At 36.3% G+C, this 17,500-nt stretch overlaps 1 protein-coding gene across 1 annotated transcript in view; it reads left to right on the top strand.

Annotated features, from left to right (window-relative positions):
- Positions 1–8,171, top strand: part of LOC113238623 (doublesex- and mab-3-related transcription factor A2) — a 32,785-nt gene extending 24,614 nt beyond the window's left edge. The window contains exon 4 of the mRNA XM_026475450.1: positions 7,154–8,171. Coding sequence (XP_026331235.1) covers positions 7,154–7,914 — 761 coding nt within the window. The 3' untranslated portion in view covers positions 7,915–8,171. The remainder of the gene's footprint in view (positions 1–7,153) is intronic.
- The last annotated feature ends 9,329 nt before the right edge of the window (positions 8,172–17,500 follow it).

Raw genomic sequence — 17,500 nt, 5'->3', positions numbered from 1 at the left:
AGGGTGTTGGGGTTGCAAGTAATTAGTATACAGTTGTGCAGGGTTATACATTCGATTGAGGAATTAGTATTCTATTGCAGTGCAATCATACGGTGTCGGTGATCTTGTTTGTAGGGTTGTCACTTGGCGTTTTAAAGAAAAATTTAATTATGACTTTTTATTTAACTTCCTGGGGGCTTCAAATACAGATTATAATTCAATAAATTACTGCTTAGGTAACCAAATGACAAATGAAATTGTCAAATTGATTAAAAAATACTACTTATTTATATGGTAAATTCCTTTGAAAATAATGAGTAGGGAACTCCTGGGTTTGCTCTTTGTAAATAAACAGTTATACATTTATGATTTACAACATTTATTTTAAATATCATAGGTAGAGACAACCTGAAATAGTTACTCTGGTTTAGTCATTCAAGTACGCTGCAGCTGTATAATACACAAAGTTTTTGTTTCACAATAGTTTGAAACTTCGTAAATGGCAAATTTTGAAAATCAACCGAAAAAATATTGCCTCTTAAATGAATTTGTGAAAGCGTCTGTCAAGAACAGTCACATTATTTTTATTCCTTGTACCCATTAATGTTATATCTCTCACTATTTTTGCTTGGGTTTCGTATTAAGAGATATGTAAAGATATGACTAAACTAGGATTTTTTTTGTTGGCGTGGGTGTTGGAGTCCTTCTAGAGCTAAAAGTGAGCAGAATTTAGTGCTATATATTTCTTGTCAGTTCAGAGATCGAGGATTCGTATCCCTGCCGCGTTTTAATTTCTATTTGTTAATATTTGGCAACAATACTTCTTGCTAACGATCGAAGAAGTCTTATAGCCCCTGGAAAACTTATATAAAGTCCTCAATCTGCATAAAGTCAGCGTGGTACACTATGGTCTCAACCCTCTCCTTAACAGAGATTCGTGCTCAGTAATGGCATGTATAATGGGCTAGTGATGCTGTTATCTAGCTACTAGTATTCATCTTTTTGTTAAAACATAGAAATTTCTCAATACTTTTGTGAGTCATCTTCCAAGGCCGCGCGCCGACAGCCCTGAATATCTTATAGACAGTATTTAATAAAGCGAGAGGGACATTGTCATCGGATTAGCGGCATTCCGCGCGAAATGAAATCCGCCCGCGTCATTCCGCGACCGGAGTACGCCACCGCGGCAGACGCGGGTTATTATATATGGTACGATTTTTCTGACACACAATCTATTAATTTCATTTCCAGATTGTAATAGAAATTAGAACACGAGCTTCTTGTCGGTAAAATGGTAAGGTCACAATCACACAGCTACCTGAAAGTGTTAGATGTTTTAGAAGAGGTTATTTTTGACCAAGCTTCTCGATGGAAGATAACGGGGAGTTCTCAGAGTAACTTTTGAAACTGGTCCCATAGTCACATTTCTAACACCGCATTTTCTGCCAAAGTTCTTGATGCCTGACGCGGGTTCCATGAAAAGATCATCCCCGCACGATGTACCATTCCTATCCAGTATGTCTGGCGCACTCTGGGCAACAATCGGCGCGTGTCTTACGCTGATTGACAAATCTTTTCACCGCTATGGCAAGCATTATAGTGTATGCCATCGATACGATAAGAAGATGCCTGGCCATCCTGAAACCATCATCTGTGATGTGGTTTCAGTTTTAGCTAGAGCCAATATGAAAATTAAAGCGAACAATCGCTATGAATCGTTATCGCGTCGACGCAATGTTTAATGTTTGTTTAGGCTTTATAAATATCTTGACCCTCTCCCTTTTTATAACCTTTAACTCATTGAAAAGAATCCTTCCGCAAATTTACAGTGAAAATGGCGCCATTCCCCCGTTTCTGTTTGTAACTACAGTTGAGAAAAAAATGCGAATGCGACTGGCCGCTAATTACCGCGATTCAGTTATTATAACGCTATTACCAAGTTTTTATTTTTGTTCCGAGTTTTGTTTTCGTTCTCGTTTTAAATTCGTTTGAGTTTCTGTTCGTAATGGACGAACGAGGGTTTGTTTTTAATTTTTAGATTTCAACTGCCGGCGGTTAAGTTATTATTTTCGCCCAGTTGGAAAGAGTGGAACAAATACCTTTTTTGTTGAAAATTGTATTTTATTAAAATAAACTATGAAATTGATGAATAAACACGAACGTATGTTATTATAACGTTAGTAATGGCTGACAAGTAACTTAAGTCGCGGTTGTTAAAAAAAGATGTTTTATTATTGATGGACGGAACTTTCAAAATGGTCACCGTAAAGATATAAGGATTTCCTGCGAAAATATGTTAGAAAATTATGTAAAGTATCGGAGAAAAATTATAATCTAAGATCTGGCAGTATGGCTTATTAAACGAAAAATTTATTGACTCGCACTTTTATGTCAAACGTCCACAATTTCTAATCTAAAATTTCTGGGTTTGACAGCTGTCCTATGAGTCTACTTATTAAATGGTCAACGGTATTCACGTTCGTGTTGCACTATTTCGCTGTACTTCCGATGACGAAGATGTTAGATAATTGACTAACCTATTCATTCATTGCTCACCATAACCATGAATTACTACCACAAGTTATTCATAGCACTGTACGTGCAGTACAATAAAGTACAGTCGTGTACAGTGACAGTGTCGGGGACAGTCGCGGGCACTAAATCAACGCGTTACGCGATTTATGGTCCGCCTTGGTCTGACGCGATACAACGTTCGCACATGAGAAGGGTTAACTTCGGGACCTTTGGTTACCATAGGAGTTAAAGTAGAGCTCACGTGAGATAATAAAAGATCATATTGCGAGATTGTACCACTAAAAATACTTAAATCACTGCAATAATAGTAATAATAATAATGTGTCTGGTCTTAAATTAGGGAATTTCCTGTGTTACCGGAGCAACGGTAGGGCACTCTGGGGCAGTACCCAGAGCACCCAGAACAGAACAAATTTAGATTATGTTGCATAGCAATATTACCCAGACGATAATAATGTTTCACGCTCTATGAAAATGTGTTTTTATCACTCGTAACTTTTCATCTACATAGAGTTGTAGTTCATGTGCATGTTGTTCTATTCTTGTCATTAGATTTAATCTTATATAAAAAACGTAGACATTCGATCATTAAATAAAATGGAGCATTTCCTAGAGTTTTTTGCTCCTTCTCAGGGAAGTCGGCACGGAGAACAAGCAGTAGCTTACAAAATTACGTTTCAAAGTGTAAAAAATTTACCTATGGACTATAGTAGTTTATGTTTATGTGACAGGTATTAAAATACGAGTGTGTTAATGCCTAATTATTTACAGTTACACAGACTGCCTTATCTATACAGATATTACAAGGTCTCTATGATGTGTTCAAGAACCGCATGTTACGACTGGCGAAATGGTGGCAAATGAAAACTTTTCTCACGCATGTCATACTACCGCAGTTTTTATTTAATTAATAGTCAAACTAGAGTCGGCCCCAACTATCATATCGTTAGATATTAAGTAACGTTGTTTGTTAAATTTGTGAAAATTGTTTGATATTGACATTTCATTTCGAATAAAACTTCATCTCGATTGATATTAATTGAGGTCGAATCAAATTGTTTTGTTTTTCAAGGATGTTCGAAATTTGAATGTAATAATAAAATCGAATTCGATGTTATTAATGCAATAAATAACATTTTCACAGATAAGAAATTTGTGCTAACAAAACAGTCTATCTTTATGCTGGCTATAATTTGCGGTTTCTGAACACATAACAGAGGGTTTATGATTGTGTGTGACTTTGGATAATATTAAGTTTTTTTTTTGCTTTTGTCTTTTAATGTCGTGCCGGACACTGACGGGTGTAACCAGATTTAAGATTTCTTATAGTGTTAATACTTGTTTTATTGAATATTTATATGTAACACATACATATGAGTTTTATGACAATACTCAGTGGATTATTTTCATATCTTTGTAAAATAACCAACTAGTGAGTTGGTTATTATATCCTTCGAAAGATTCGAACCAGCGTCTGTTGCCACACGGGGCCACCGCTTTTGTCAAATAAGCCAATCAACGAATTTTTGTAAGTCTTTGTTGCAAATCTTTTATAGTGTCCTTTAGCCAAATATAAAAAAAACACGCTTATAACTTGCAGACGTCAAAGCGATACTTGACCTTGTGAGATCTTAAAACAAACACGACCGTTGAATTTTTTTAAAGAGTATTTTTTGATACCACAAAGCCGTTTCTTTTGTTTTGATTGTTCTGGCGACGAGTCATGGCACGGGCTCCTTTGAAACATTTTCCGTCCACAAGTCAAAGCACAGAGAGCACACAGACGCACTGCCTGGTGCACTAGAGTAAACAGTTGAAAATAATATGCGTGAGAAAATAATGAGATGTATTTTTTCAATTCTTTTTTCCTTTTTACTTACACAGTAAGGTATTTTATTTGCCGTTTGTTACCCGATCACGATGAAAGAGAGCAACAGAATATGGTGTGTGTATGTAAAGAAAAGGAATTATAGTAAATTTAGTAATATGTAGTTGTGGAAGGATACTCGCTCATAGTTTTCACTTGGCTGATTTTATCAAAGAAGGTAGCATAATTTGTTTCTCTTTGCAGAAATTTTAAGTATGTAAAGAAAGAAGTAAACGTGTTCTAAATTTGTAATGTAAAAACCTATATTTATATGTTTTTCTTTCTCAATCTTATGATATTCTTTATCGGAAGCACTATTGCATTTTGTAGAAAAGAAACTTCAATGCCTACGTACGCTATTAAAATTTCTAGCACATTTTTTCTGTCTCTACATTTTGAGCAACAATAATCGCATGGTGTACTGTACACGTACAGTCGGGCGCACAAGTCATTGTGGTGATGCAATTAGAACGGTTTCAGTGGCGTGTATGAATTTAATGGTCCAAGTTATTGTTTTTTAAACAGCGGGCGATGACGGTGCGGAGGGTGGGGCGGCGCGGGGAGTGCTTAAAATTGATTCGATACCAGTTCGAGAGAGTTACGGTTGGTCGAAATTTTTCGGTCTAGTGAAGTTTTGATAGTGATTTAGGGGCTGCTTTTATAGATTTGTATGTTTCAAATGTATACCGTCATTCTCCCGACTAACTGTCATATCTCGATGCCTCGAATAAACACTACGCCAACTTTATGTTTTGGTCATTTTCTGTTATTTTTGTAAACAGCCACATTTATTTACTAATATTATGCTCCCCGAATTTCGTGAAGAAATATAGAAACAAAAAACGAACTTAGAAAAAAACTAATTTTGTGGAAAAATAAAACAAAAACGGGTCCAAAAATTAAATTGACATAGTGTTCGTTGGAGGTATCGATCTGATGTTTACTTATTCTGCTTTCAAAGAACAGTTACTTATTATGCATATGTATACTTTTTAATATATATAACGAGTTTAACATGAGTAATAGCTCGAGTTTTAGAGTCTATAACTGAAAATAAGTTTACCTAATGTTAATAACGAGAGGTATGATTTGTAGATTACAGCAAAAACAGGGCACAATATCTGTAAAGGACAAGTCACAGATCGTAATGGGTCAATAACACTGAAGTTTGGTTACACCTTTTAATATCTCTTTCTCTTTTTTATTAAAAAAAATAAATGCTCATTTGACCGCCATCTTACCTGATGAAAAGTGACGATGAGGTTGCTTGTCCCCACCAGGAGGAAAGCTGGGTTGAGATTAGTGGGATAGGCCGACGATAGAGCATACACACCTACATAATGCCTATTCACTGTCGTCTTGAAAAGGCCCAAATTATACCGTTCAGGAAACAAGTCAGCAGGCAGGGAATTCCACTCCATAACCGCCTTGAAAATGTATTTGATGTAAAATAATATGACGGTATAACATACAACAATGGAATTGGTGTACAGTATAAAAGATTCCGTGAAATTTGAAATGTTGAGGTGGTATCACAGAAGCTATCTGGCCAAACGATAATGAGATAAAGATGAAATGAAAAGTAGTACAAAACGATTGTTAACATTACATTGAGCAGACACAGCGTAAAGTGAACCGATTCAATGAACACAAAAACCAATGTAAAACGCTTTCAATGAAAAAGTCACAAAGAAACGAAAAAATATACCTCGTTTTTTGAAGCACACAAAGCCGCCCTCGCACAAAACAAACCAAAAAATTTCATTAAAATAATACGCCATCTTTGAAGCAATACAAACACTTTATGAATTACAATAAAGGAAATAATACTGGCCATTTTGAATCTCATTATGTGGGAGTGAGCGGGATGGAGATATGTTATTGTGTGTGACTAGAAGGGATGGAAGGCGGCATTGAAATTGAAAATGGTATTAATAGAGACATCTGCTTGTAAATAATGGTACATGAACTCTTTGGGCTATTGTTCTGTTGTTTGTGCAAGTATAATTTGGTAGCAATTATTGCATTTTGTGAGTGGTTTGATGCAGGGGATCGTTGAAACTTTCGGCCTTGGTTATTTTATTGAAATGAACATATTTTATTTTTTAATCAGATGTCAAAAAGGGTTACTTTGTAGGTTTCATCGAAAATAAAATATTACTGCTAAATGGACAGCAGTTCGTGATTTGTTTAAGTCAAATAGCGTAGTCGTCACAAGTTTAGAACTTAGCTCAATAAAATAATAATACGTATAAGATGATTTCAGACAATACCGATAAAATTTAAAAACTTGTAAACAAATTTTACTTCGAATCATAAAAGCCGCCATCAATTTACTTCAACAAAATTCAATCACCAATTCAACTCACTTGTCATCTCGACCATACCGAACAATTAACACTGCAGCGTTCGATGCACACGGTGCTGTTCGGTGATGATTAACGCGTCTGTTGATAACATTGGCCTGCCGTTACGCGCCCGCGCAGCATTGTACTCGTGCACGCGTTATTGTGCATTGTGAATTATTGATAGTACCAGCTTCATCGACACGACCCATATCTCGAAAATACATGCTTTTGAATACAATCGTCGCTTTGTTCATTGATAAGTTGCAGGAAACGTTATTGATTGAGGCTTATTTATTTTTCCACGTTGAAAACTTGTCAAGAAGTTCAATTGTTAGTGTATCATCTTTTAATTATTGTACACACAGTGGTTGATCAAGTGCCACTATAACCCCAAATTTGACCCTCTCTTTTCCTTTGTCCACAGTTCAAAAACGCGCTCGCATCACAGAAGTATGTTCCAGCCCATCGCCACCATCAACAGAGACTCCAGCGGAAACCAAAACCCCTGCGCCCACTCCACCGCTGCACACTCCGCCCCCTCGGTCACCCTCGGAACACGAACTTAACGTCGAAGAGGAACTCGAAGACCAATCCGAAACATCCCTCACACCTGAAAATCTCTCCATGAAAGAACCTCGAGAGGAAGTCCCGGTCAAAAAGGAGGAAGAAGAAAAATGGGATAACCCAGATTTCAAGTATAAAATGTTCAGACGTGACAGAAAGACTCCGGAGAATGTTCCAGAAGATTCTACACCATTCCAGAAATCCCCAGTTGATGTCTTGATAAAGGTGTTCCCACGACGCAGTCGACAAGAAATTGAAACAATTCTTTCGCGGTGTAAAGGAGACGTTGTCGCTGCCATGGAGCTAATGGTCAATGGAGGCGACAACGCCACACCTTATAGCTTGACACAGGAATCTCCTCCTTACTTGCAAAATTATCAGTCGAAATCTGCATTCTCACCGTTATCAAACCATAGTTTCAAATTCTCGCCTTCTAGAAGATTCCTTACTCCACCGTACAGTGGTACCGGATACTTACCGACTGTTATCAGACCTCCTCCAGACTATCTGTCGTCGTTTATGCCCCACTCCGAACTGATATACGGAAGACAAATGCACGTTCCCTCCCCTGGAACTTCTCCAGCTTCAGATAATACGAATAACGAAGGATTTTCCGACTAGGGGTACCTGAAATACTGGACAGTATTGTAGACAAATACTGGCGTCGTTATAATAATAAGCGGACAGTACGCGATTGTTTATTAAAATGACAGTGAGAAGTTCAACGAAAACTTTTTTGAACGAACCTTTTGCAAGATTACTCTGTTAAAATGCCGTAAAAGTTTAAATGGAGATTTATGCAAACCATGTTTCGCTTCAATCACAAGTAGATTGAAATTTTGCAAAGAACTTATGATTTTATTATTGAATATGATTTTTGTTGTAAATACTGAAATAATGAATAAATGAAAGAATGAATGACATATTCACATAAAAATGCTTGTAACAAAATTCAACACGTTTTGTGTACTGTTTTTTTTTACTTTCCAAATCAATTGATATGTAATTAAAAATTAAATACGTATGAAACTTTTCAGAATACGAAGCGTTTAACGCGGCTAATAAATTTGTACGTAAGCATCACAATAGATAGTTATATGTAAATATATGTAGTACCTACTGGCTAGTATTTGCAAACTGATACCTTAATATTACGTAATTAATATACTGTTTTCTTTAGCGAATAGTAATTACCAAAATCTATCTTAACATTTTTCCTAGCGACTGTAACTTAAATGTAGCACTTAAGGTGTAGGCGTGTACAAAAGCATTATTAATATTAAACAATAAAATGTTTTGAATTCTGGTATTTAACCATTTCTTTACAATAACATTTATTTATTTGTACTTTTATGTATAGGTATAACGATATACAAGGTGTAAGTTATTAATCTGTCAAAATTATCTAAACTGTAGCTTAGTGCAACTATACAGGGGGGAAATTTGAGAGGGGTCAGCAAGGCCAGCTACCTTAACCGTTATAGCTACAGGAAAACGGTCCAAGAAGACTGTCCATGAATTTTGACAATATTTTCACGAAACATTTTCCATGCTATTTTTGGTAAGGATCAAGTCTCTATTTATGGTATGGGGTCTAGGTATGGTAAATTTTCTTGCAATTTCTGACAATTCTAGTACTTTTACCTCAGTTAGTGTCATAGGGACTTTTGATCCTTATTAGAAATAGGATCGAATGGTATGAAAAAATTCTTGAAAATTGCTTTTTATCGTGATGACTGTACCATTTATCTAAAATCTGTGAATACCAATCGAAATAATCTTCAAAATTCATAGATAGTCTTCTAGAATCATTTTTCTGTAGTTGTAACAGTAGCAGTGGAGCTCCATGTGAAAGAGTTCGTCCAGGGAAGTACTGCCACCTTACCTATGTTTGCCGCCAAGCTGAGAGCTTGTGTCTCAGGGTGTCGGGCGCAGCGACAGTGCCCCTCAGATCTTTGCCTTTTAAAGCTCTAAGTGGCACTGCAACTGTTATGGACAGGCGTGTCGCTTGCCAGCAGGTCCACGGCTTGTTCGTTCCGTTACTTAGTATCATAAAAAAATTACGGTTAAGGTATTTGCCCTGACTGAACAATCTCGAAGTTTCACCCTGTATAGTTATGAATAAACGGATATTTTCGCAACCTCATATCTCATATTCATTCATTCAAACTTAATTGTAATCGACCATAACGTTGTTAGAAAAGTAAAACGGGCTCCGCGACAATTTTTAAATTGTTCATAGGAGTATTAAGAGTCACCATACGTTTTGAGTCAGTTTGAGCCGCTCAGAAAAGGCTTTCTCCACCGTGTCCACGTGTTTCGCCTTTATCAAGTCGCGTCGGCGGGCACCGAAGCGAAGCGTTTCTAGGTCCCTTAAAAAGTGTGCAAATTCAGAAATTCATTTGTATGTATGTATTGCTGTACACATAAGTACTCCGGTTTTAGCTACTTTTATAATAGCCAGAGAAATGCAACAAAAGATAACATTGGAAATGAAAGTATTATTTTGCGGATCAAAATCGTGCATATTTGTGGTTTCAAACAAGCTAACTTCTCGGGCCCTTTACAGGTCCCATGGTCACGGCTGACTGAAAAAATAACACTTAAGTGACACGCTTGATTGTCGCTTAGATCTTTTTACCTTTCAACCGCTGATATATTGTAACTTCAGTTTCACGTACGTAGTGTAAAATAAACGCACCATTAATAAAAAAGTGCTCAAAAAGTAAAACATTTTGGAAACTGACCAAAGAAAAAAGTGTTATAAGTACCTACGCATGGATACACTAAATAATACAAATTGTTATTTTTCGTAACTTTGGACAGTTAGTATTCATTATGCAGTTATACGTAATATAGTAATTTTGAAACCAAAATTGCATTTCATAGCCTTAATAGCTTACACATTTACGTCTAAGTCCTTCTAGAATTTTAAAGAACTGTCTATCCTGTACATAAATTTCATAATTAAGCTTGTTTTTAATTATATTTCGAAATTAATTACATAATAGGAAAATAGTACTCGAACTTAGTGTTCAATAGTTAGTGAATACATTATTTACTTGCAAATGTATTGTATATAGATGTCTGGATGAGTATACGTAACTCGAGTATATCCGTAGCTTAGAGTTATCTTTAATTGTATTATAAAATAATTATAACAATTATATGTACGAACAATAATAAACGTGCTCAATAAACCAAGTCATTATTTAAAATTTTTTCATTATTTGACTATCGTCCTTACATTCAATTTTTCATTTTTACTAGCAGTAGAGATTTTTGTGAAAAAGCTCGTCCAGGGAAGTACTGCCACCTTAACTATTTCTGCCGCCAAGCGGTAATGTTAGTATTACTGTGTTTCGGTTTTGATGGGTAAGGCTGAAATCATGGGACTGACTTGTCACTTGGTACAAAAAAAATCTATTTTCTTCACAATTCCCATTTAAAATCGTAGCTGGCTTGTGTATTACAAGCCAGCTTTTTACGAAGCGGCATAAAAACATATAAGTGTTATGTATTTAACAATACTCGTAGGGTAAAAGCCGGATAGTTGCGCCACGGGGATACTTGCCACGGTTTCGAATTAACTATGTTACGGGCGTTTGTGGCAGTAGCGAGCTACTACAATTGTAAGTACCCATCCCGCAGACCTCAGTGCCACGTCAACCGTCAGTTTAGACGCACGCGTTTTGTCCGTGTGAGCGAAAATCTTCCGCGGCGAAACTTCGATAGGCGTTGAAACTATATTGGTAAGTAATTTCTATTGAATATTTTTATTACTGATTGTCTTTTCAGTCAACTTTTTGTTTCCTTGCGTGCATTAGAGTTTACATTACACTATTTATAACATTTTTATTGCTAAATTTTTTTTATTTTTTTTCCAAATAAAAAGGGCAAGTATCCGTATCAAAAAGGATAGTCGCCCTAGAAACTAGTCGCCCTGGGGCAACTATCCGCAACTATAAATTATTTTACGAGCAAAGGGAGATTTTTTTCTTTTTATATTTTTTAACTCTTTGTGGCTATAATTAAGCTTGAATAAAATAAATATTGAGGTTGTGGGTTCAAGGCCCACCCGTGTCAGATATTTTTTTGAATGATTTATTAAATAAAATGAAATAAATGGTTAACTTTTTATGTCTTCATTTCTAGGTAACACAGATTATATTAAACTGACCGAAAGAAGAGCTTTAAGGAAGAGAAGAATACAAATTTACAGTTCTGACAGTGAAAATGAAGAAAATATATATATTAATCCGAAATCACTCAAAGGAAAAGCCACCAAAGGACTACCAACCAAATCAAGATCGAGAGATACTGAAAAGAAAATAAAAGTCGAAAATGCTAATTTAAAAATAAAAAATATAAATAAACAAAATTCTGATAATGATTATTGCGTAGAATGTTTCGAGAATTACAATTTTACTAAATCGAAATCAGATTGGATTCAATGTCAGATATGTCGAATGTGGTTGCATGAAACTTGTACAACATTCGAAAACAATTGCATGAGATGTGGAAAGATGAAAACCCTTACTTGTGATGACTAATATTAACTAATGCTAATGCCAAAGTTGATTGCCATATTGTTATATTTTTAAGCTAAATAATAATTTTGTATTAATAACAACTAACTAATTTAAGATTTGGAGGTTATTTTTGTTATATTTTCATAGTTTTAAAACAAAAAATTAATAATGTTGATTAGTTCTTAACAAAAGATTGCAGTAAATAATAAAGACTGATTACGTTAATTGATATAAATTTGTTTTTATTTAAAAGAAACATTGTGAGGCATCTATCCCCGCACAAGGCAAGTATCCTCTGAAGTATTATTTCCTTTAGGCGACTATCCGCCAGAGTAGGCAACTATCCTCTTTTTGAGAGGTCAAATAAAACAGGAATTACTCAAAACCATTAATAAATATGTTCACAAAAATAGGCTACTATTATAGTTCAAAGACCTATATTTTGATATACATGTAGCATTTTTCTTATTAAGTACATACTATTTTATAATTGAGCTTTTTCTAAAAGTGGGGCAACTATCCGGCTTTTACCCTATATGTATTTAGCGATTTTGAAAATTCGATTTCGTTACCACTTTGTGTTATAACTTTTTAAAGTACATAATTTGTTGAAAGTGTTATAAATTTGAATTAACATTTCCCGAAGTACAACAGTGAAAATTTTATTTGATTCTCATTGTTATCATCAATCACAAGACGCGTTCATGAAACCGAACCTCTTATGAAACCTGACAGTTGCCAGACAGAGCTTGACGGATCACTACCACGGATTTTTATCATCCTAGTAAGCATCTGAAAGCAGTAGTATTTTTAAGAAGTGAAGAAGTTTAAGAAGTAGAAGAATTTTTTTTTCTTTAAGTTAAATAACAAAGAAGATCAAATGGAATCATATTATAGAAGCATATATATTATCCCGTACAGTCATATGCACAAGATACCTGACCGACCGAAGCCGACTTTGTCGACCATAAGGTTCAGAGCACAAACTTTAACCCGTGAGCCGTAAAATTTATTTTGGTATGACTCCCTGTTCGTCTCATTAGTTAAAGACATTTTAAAAAAGTTTTTAAGATAATTTGATCTTTAACGTATGGTTCTGACTTAAATACAAAACACAAATTTCAACCACCTTTAGTAACGCCGCGGTGGCCAAACGGTATAAGGATTGCTTTGCAAATTGAGTCAAGGATGGTTCGAGTCACTTTAAAAATAAAGTATTATTTAGCTATATAATATTGTATTTTTTTTTGTTTTTAACGTCGGGATTGTCAGGAATGTCTAAGTCTTGTTCATATCATAGATATAGAAAAAAAGGGGAGATTTGGTATGGGGGCCTGGTTCGTGTCGCCTCGATATGATCATTTTGATCATATCGAGGTGACACGCCTACAAACATCGCCACAGTGACATGGCGATCGTTGTACATACAAGATCTCTCGTAAAACGTGAAAATGCCAAGTTGTAGCGATACACCTTGTAAAAATTGGAGAGAAAATAAAAATTTTAAAACCAGTGAGAAAACATCCCACCGGCTATTTGCATTTTTAGTTACTATTTCTATTATAATTCAATGCTTTCTTTTTGTCTCCATAGCAATTTCTAGCCTCAAATAAAGTGATATTCATTTACGATGACTGATGTTTATCGACAATAAATTTTTACTGAAATGTTTGAATTTCTTATACGATTTTTGAAAAAAAGTCCCTACAATATCGAAGAGAAAACTGGTCCAAGCCTAGTGGTCGCCATTAAGAAAATAATAATAATAATTTATATTAATATATTAATTTAATAATATACCAGTACCAGCGTAGGTATAGTATGAAAAATTTAATAATTTTTAATATTAAATGCCACATGACCACATGGTTTCTAACTATCGATTAGGTAGGATCACATTCCTCGTTGAGTATCGTCAGTTTAAGGTTAATAAGTTTAACAATTCACGGAGCGGTTTCCATCCGCGCCCGCCGGTTCTGCTAGACAGCGGTTTTATTTCAATACTCACGATCCTGCAAGTTTATGCGGGCACGTAGCCGCCGCGGTTGCGGGCACGAAACCGTTGCGGTTGCGGAACGGCACATTGCGCCTGAATCGACGGCCAAAGTGCGCGGGCGACGACGGCCGCCAAGCGCGCAGGTGATCGCGTCCTACGCGGTTCCACTAGTACCCCGCCGCGGCAACCGCGAGCAACCGACACCACTACTGGCGCAAAACGCGCCGTGAAATGTGCTACTAATTTTACATATTTAACTATTACATTCAACAGATGCCGCGGTCCCGCGGCAGACGCGGGTGAAAACCGCTCCGTGAGTTCTTAGTGTAACGAAAAATAAGTTTTAGCCCCATCTAACGTGTAATAGTTAGCTGTTATATACTAGTAGCACTTTTACTAAAACGCCACCTGATGGTGAATGGCTAAGCCAGGATGAAATAAATACTGAAATATTGTAATATAACTCTTACTCAAGTGACTGTAAGTTTAATTTTGTAAAATTTTAAAATTGTTTTACGTCGTTTTCACGTTTTAAGCCCTACCCAATCAAAATCTTTAAGTTATAGTAGTAGATAATAGAGCGTAAAGTTTGAATTGCACACAAGCTAAAAAGTGGCGACATCGGTACCCGATCTTACATAGCGTAATTACATATCTACCCTTTTTTCCTATATCTATGGTTCATATAGAACAATAATTTCTAATTTTAATAATTCCGTTAAGTGCGGCCATAGTGGCCATAGTGCGGCATATTAAAACAAGAAAGAAAACTTTGAGTCACTAAAACCTTGAAAGTAATTAACAAGTTCCATGTGCCTGTAATTTCACCAGCACCCTTACCCTGCAAAACCGGAACGCAGTAATGTTCACATTACAATTTGTCGGTAGAAATAGATAAGGTGGTAGTACTCCTCGGAGCTCTCCTGCTCTTGCCTTTCTAGGGCCCAATTTGTAAATTAACAGCACACTGTTGCAGGAAACAAGTTGATTTCGAATGTCAGTAGGCAAGCAACAACAAACCTTTGGTGCTTCATGTCATTTCATAAGCTTATCTAGGTACTCTGCTTCAACAGAGGCCTATTAACCCCTCGAACGAACAGAGTGACATCATGCAGGCTGAGGCGTCATCCTCGCGACGTGAAAAGCCCTACACGACACGACGTCGGCGCGAGCACGATGCGATTACGACGATCATATTGATGTCGCCGGACAATGAACGAGGAGGCTCCCGGTGACAAATGGTTAGATCGAAAACACTTTGACGTGTTCCTATGTCATTATCAGTGCATAGTACAATTATTTTTCAGATATTATTATTAGCTTTATTAAGAACACAATGCACATTTATAGAATCATTTTTGATTATAATTATATTCTCGTTTTTAATTAGTTTTATCATCTTGTAATTTTACTCTTGATTTTAAATACCTACTTGACATTCGTATGTTAAGTATCTGAATCCATCTACCTCCTCTTAAACTCTTAGGCTCCAGCTGAAAACCAGCGCTGAGGCTTGTCCGGCTATATATAATAAAGCTGAGCTGGCTAACCTTTTCGGCTAATATTGTGTACTTAGCTCTTCAATCTATTAGTTATCTAACTGATTAATTTACTGTGATAATATACAGATAAGGTACAATAAAAGTTTAAGTACTAGGAAGTAAAACTAGGTTTTTTAAATTATATGAATAAAATTGGGTCCCCGCGGCAAGGTGCCCAAGATGCTGGCAGCGTTCCCCTTTGTATAGCTATGGTAATGCGTTGGGCAAGGTAGCTGCCAGCTCTTGGGTTTCCCAGACAGTCTATTAATTTTTTAGATAAAATTTTGTACAGATGAAGGGCACTGTGACGCCACGGGCCTAGGGTTTCGACTCCAACGGCTGTAAATAGGTAGTGGCAGCCGAGATCCTGGTACTTATTACTTTTTATTCTTTCTGCCAGCTCAGCTGTAGTGCCAGCCCTCTTGCTGGTGTGCTGAAGATGGGATGGGGCAAGTGTGTCAGCACATGTGGCGTCCCACACCATACCCGGCCCATACTCCAAGGGATGAAAGTCATTCCGTCCGGGCGTTTGCCATCTGTTCGCGACATGCTGCTTGACTCGAGTATAGCGGACACTTTAACAATGGCTAAGGCCCGACGCATAACGTCGTTGAGGGCTGCATGTCGGGAGATACGGCCGGCGCTCAGCTGGCAGGAAAGACCGAGGTAACCCAGAGCACACACGTCTTTGCCACAAGGACACGGATGAGGGGCGCAAACTAGGACACCAAGGCGGAGGCCTGCAGCTGTGCGAATGGTCTCGGCGCTCATGAAGGTATAGCCAGTGGCCAGATTCCCACCTGGACACCGCTTCCAGACGCGCTCGGTCTATTGGGGTGCAAATGGTGCAATGATTCATTAGTTATCTTCTTTTTGTTTTTTAACATATCTTGTGTTATTTGTAACGTTGTAATATTATTTGTGAATAGCCGAATAAATGTTTATTTCTTTCTTTCTTTCTTTCTTATGAACATATCAGTGTTGTTTTAGTTGTATATATCTCCGTAAAAAGGAAAGTTTCTTTCGCTTATCGGCAAAGACGAAATAAAATAGTAATAAATTTAGCTTGATTAAAAGGACACGTCGCCAAAATTAGAATTACGTAAATTTGTAGCAGTGACAAACTATTTATATAATTTGAAACACAAAAAACAATAGTACCTTACCACACGTTAACATATGGTAACTGTAAATTCGTAAATTATTGATAAATTCTTGGAGTTAATCAAAATCTTTGAGTTAAAATATGATTAATGTTTATTTACTTTACACGATCAAGTTACGTTTGACGGAAAAAAATTGTCTAGTCCTTTTCTAGTCGCAAAAAAATTCAGCGGGAAGTTTTAAAATGTTACTTAGAATAATTTTAATTTTTTTTAAATTACTGGTCTTGTTTTGAGTTACAGACGTTGTATTATTTTCGGATATATTGTGTATTTTTGGTGAACTTTTATCCAATGTAAAACTATAATTTAGATTCGCTCGTTTACATTCCATGGAAATAAATATGAAAAATTCGTTGAGCGACCTCTACGGATGAATTATTGAGAAGACTTCAGTTATTACCATAATATAATAACAGATTAAAGTAATTAATAATTCTGTCGATATATTTTAATATCGATTCTCGATGTTACTGATCACGTCTCATCACTGGCATTTATGAACTTTGACATGTTTCAATTTAATCAAGTTACATTTTACGGAGGGAGAACGATTCTAAATATAAAAAAAATAATTTAAGAGAAACCGTGACAATCCCCTACTTACTGCCTTTTAAAACTAATTTCCATCGCTTCATTTTGACGTAGGTACGTATTGGCGGTCAAGTCAAAGAAAAACTACAATGTTATGTATTACAGCCTGGGTGGCCGAAGGGCTACTATACTGGACTACCACGCTAGAGGTCCCGGGTTCGATACCCGGGTCGGAGGAAACATTTGTATAACCTACATTTATTTTTTCGTTACTTTTTTATTGTCTATGTGTATGTCCATGGCGCCCGCGATACAGGGTTTCCCTAGTGCATTCGTATGAGTGTGTGCGTTATAAAAATTATGTATACTCAGGAAGACGTTCGTACTTATTTTCTAGACACGTCCTTTAGTTGCTTTTTAGTAGCAATCTGTACAAGTCTA

This window comes from Hyposmocoma kahamanoa, unplaced genomic scaffold, assembly GCF_003589595.1.
Source record: "Hyposmocoma kahamanoa isolate Upper Pololo Valley unplaced genomic scaffold, ASM358959v1 97, whole genome shotgun sequence".
Lineage (NCBI taxonomy): Eukaryota > Metazoa > Arthropoda > Insecta > Lepidoptera > Cosmopterigidae > Hyposmocoma > Hyposmocoma kahamanoa.
The sequence above is the reverse complement of the archived record's forward strand: the minus strand, read 5'-3'. Positions and strand labels throughout refer to the sequence as shown.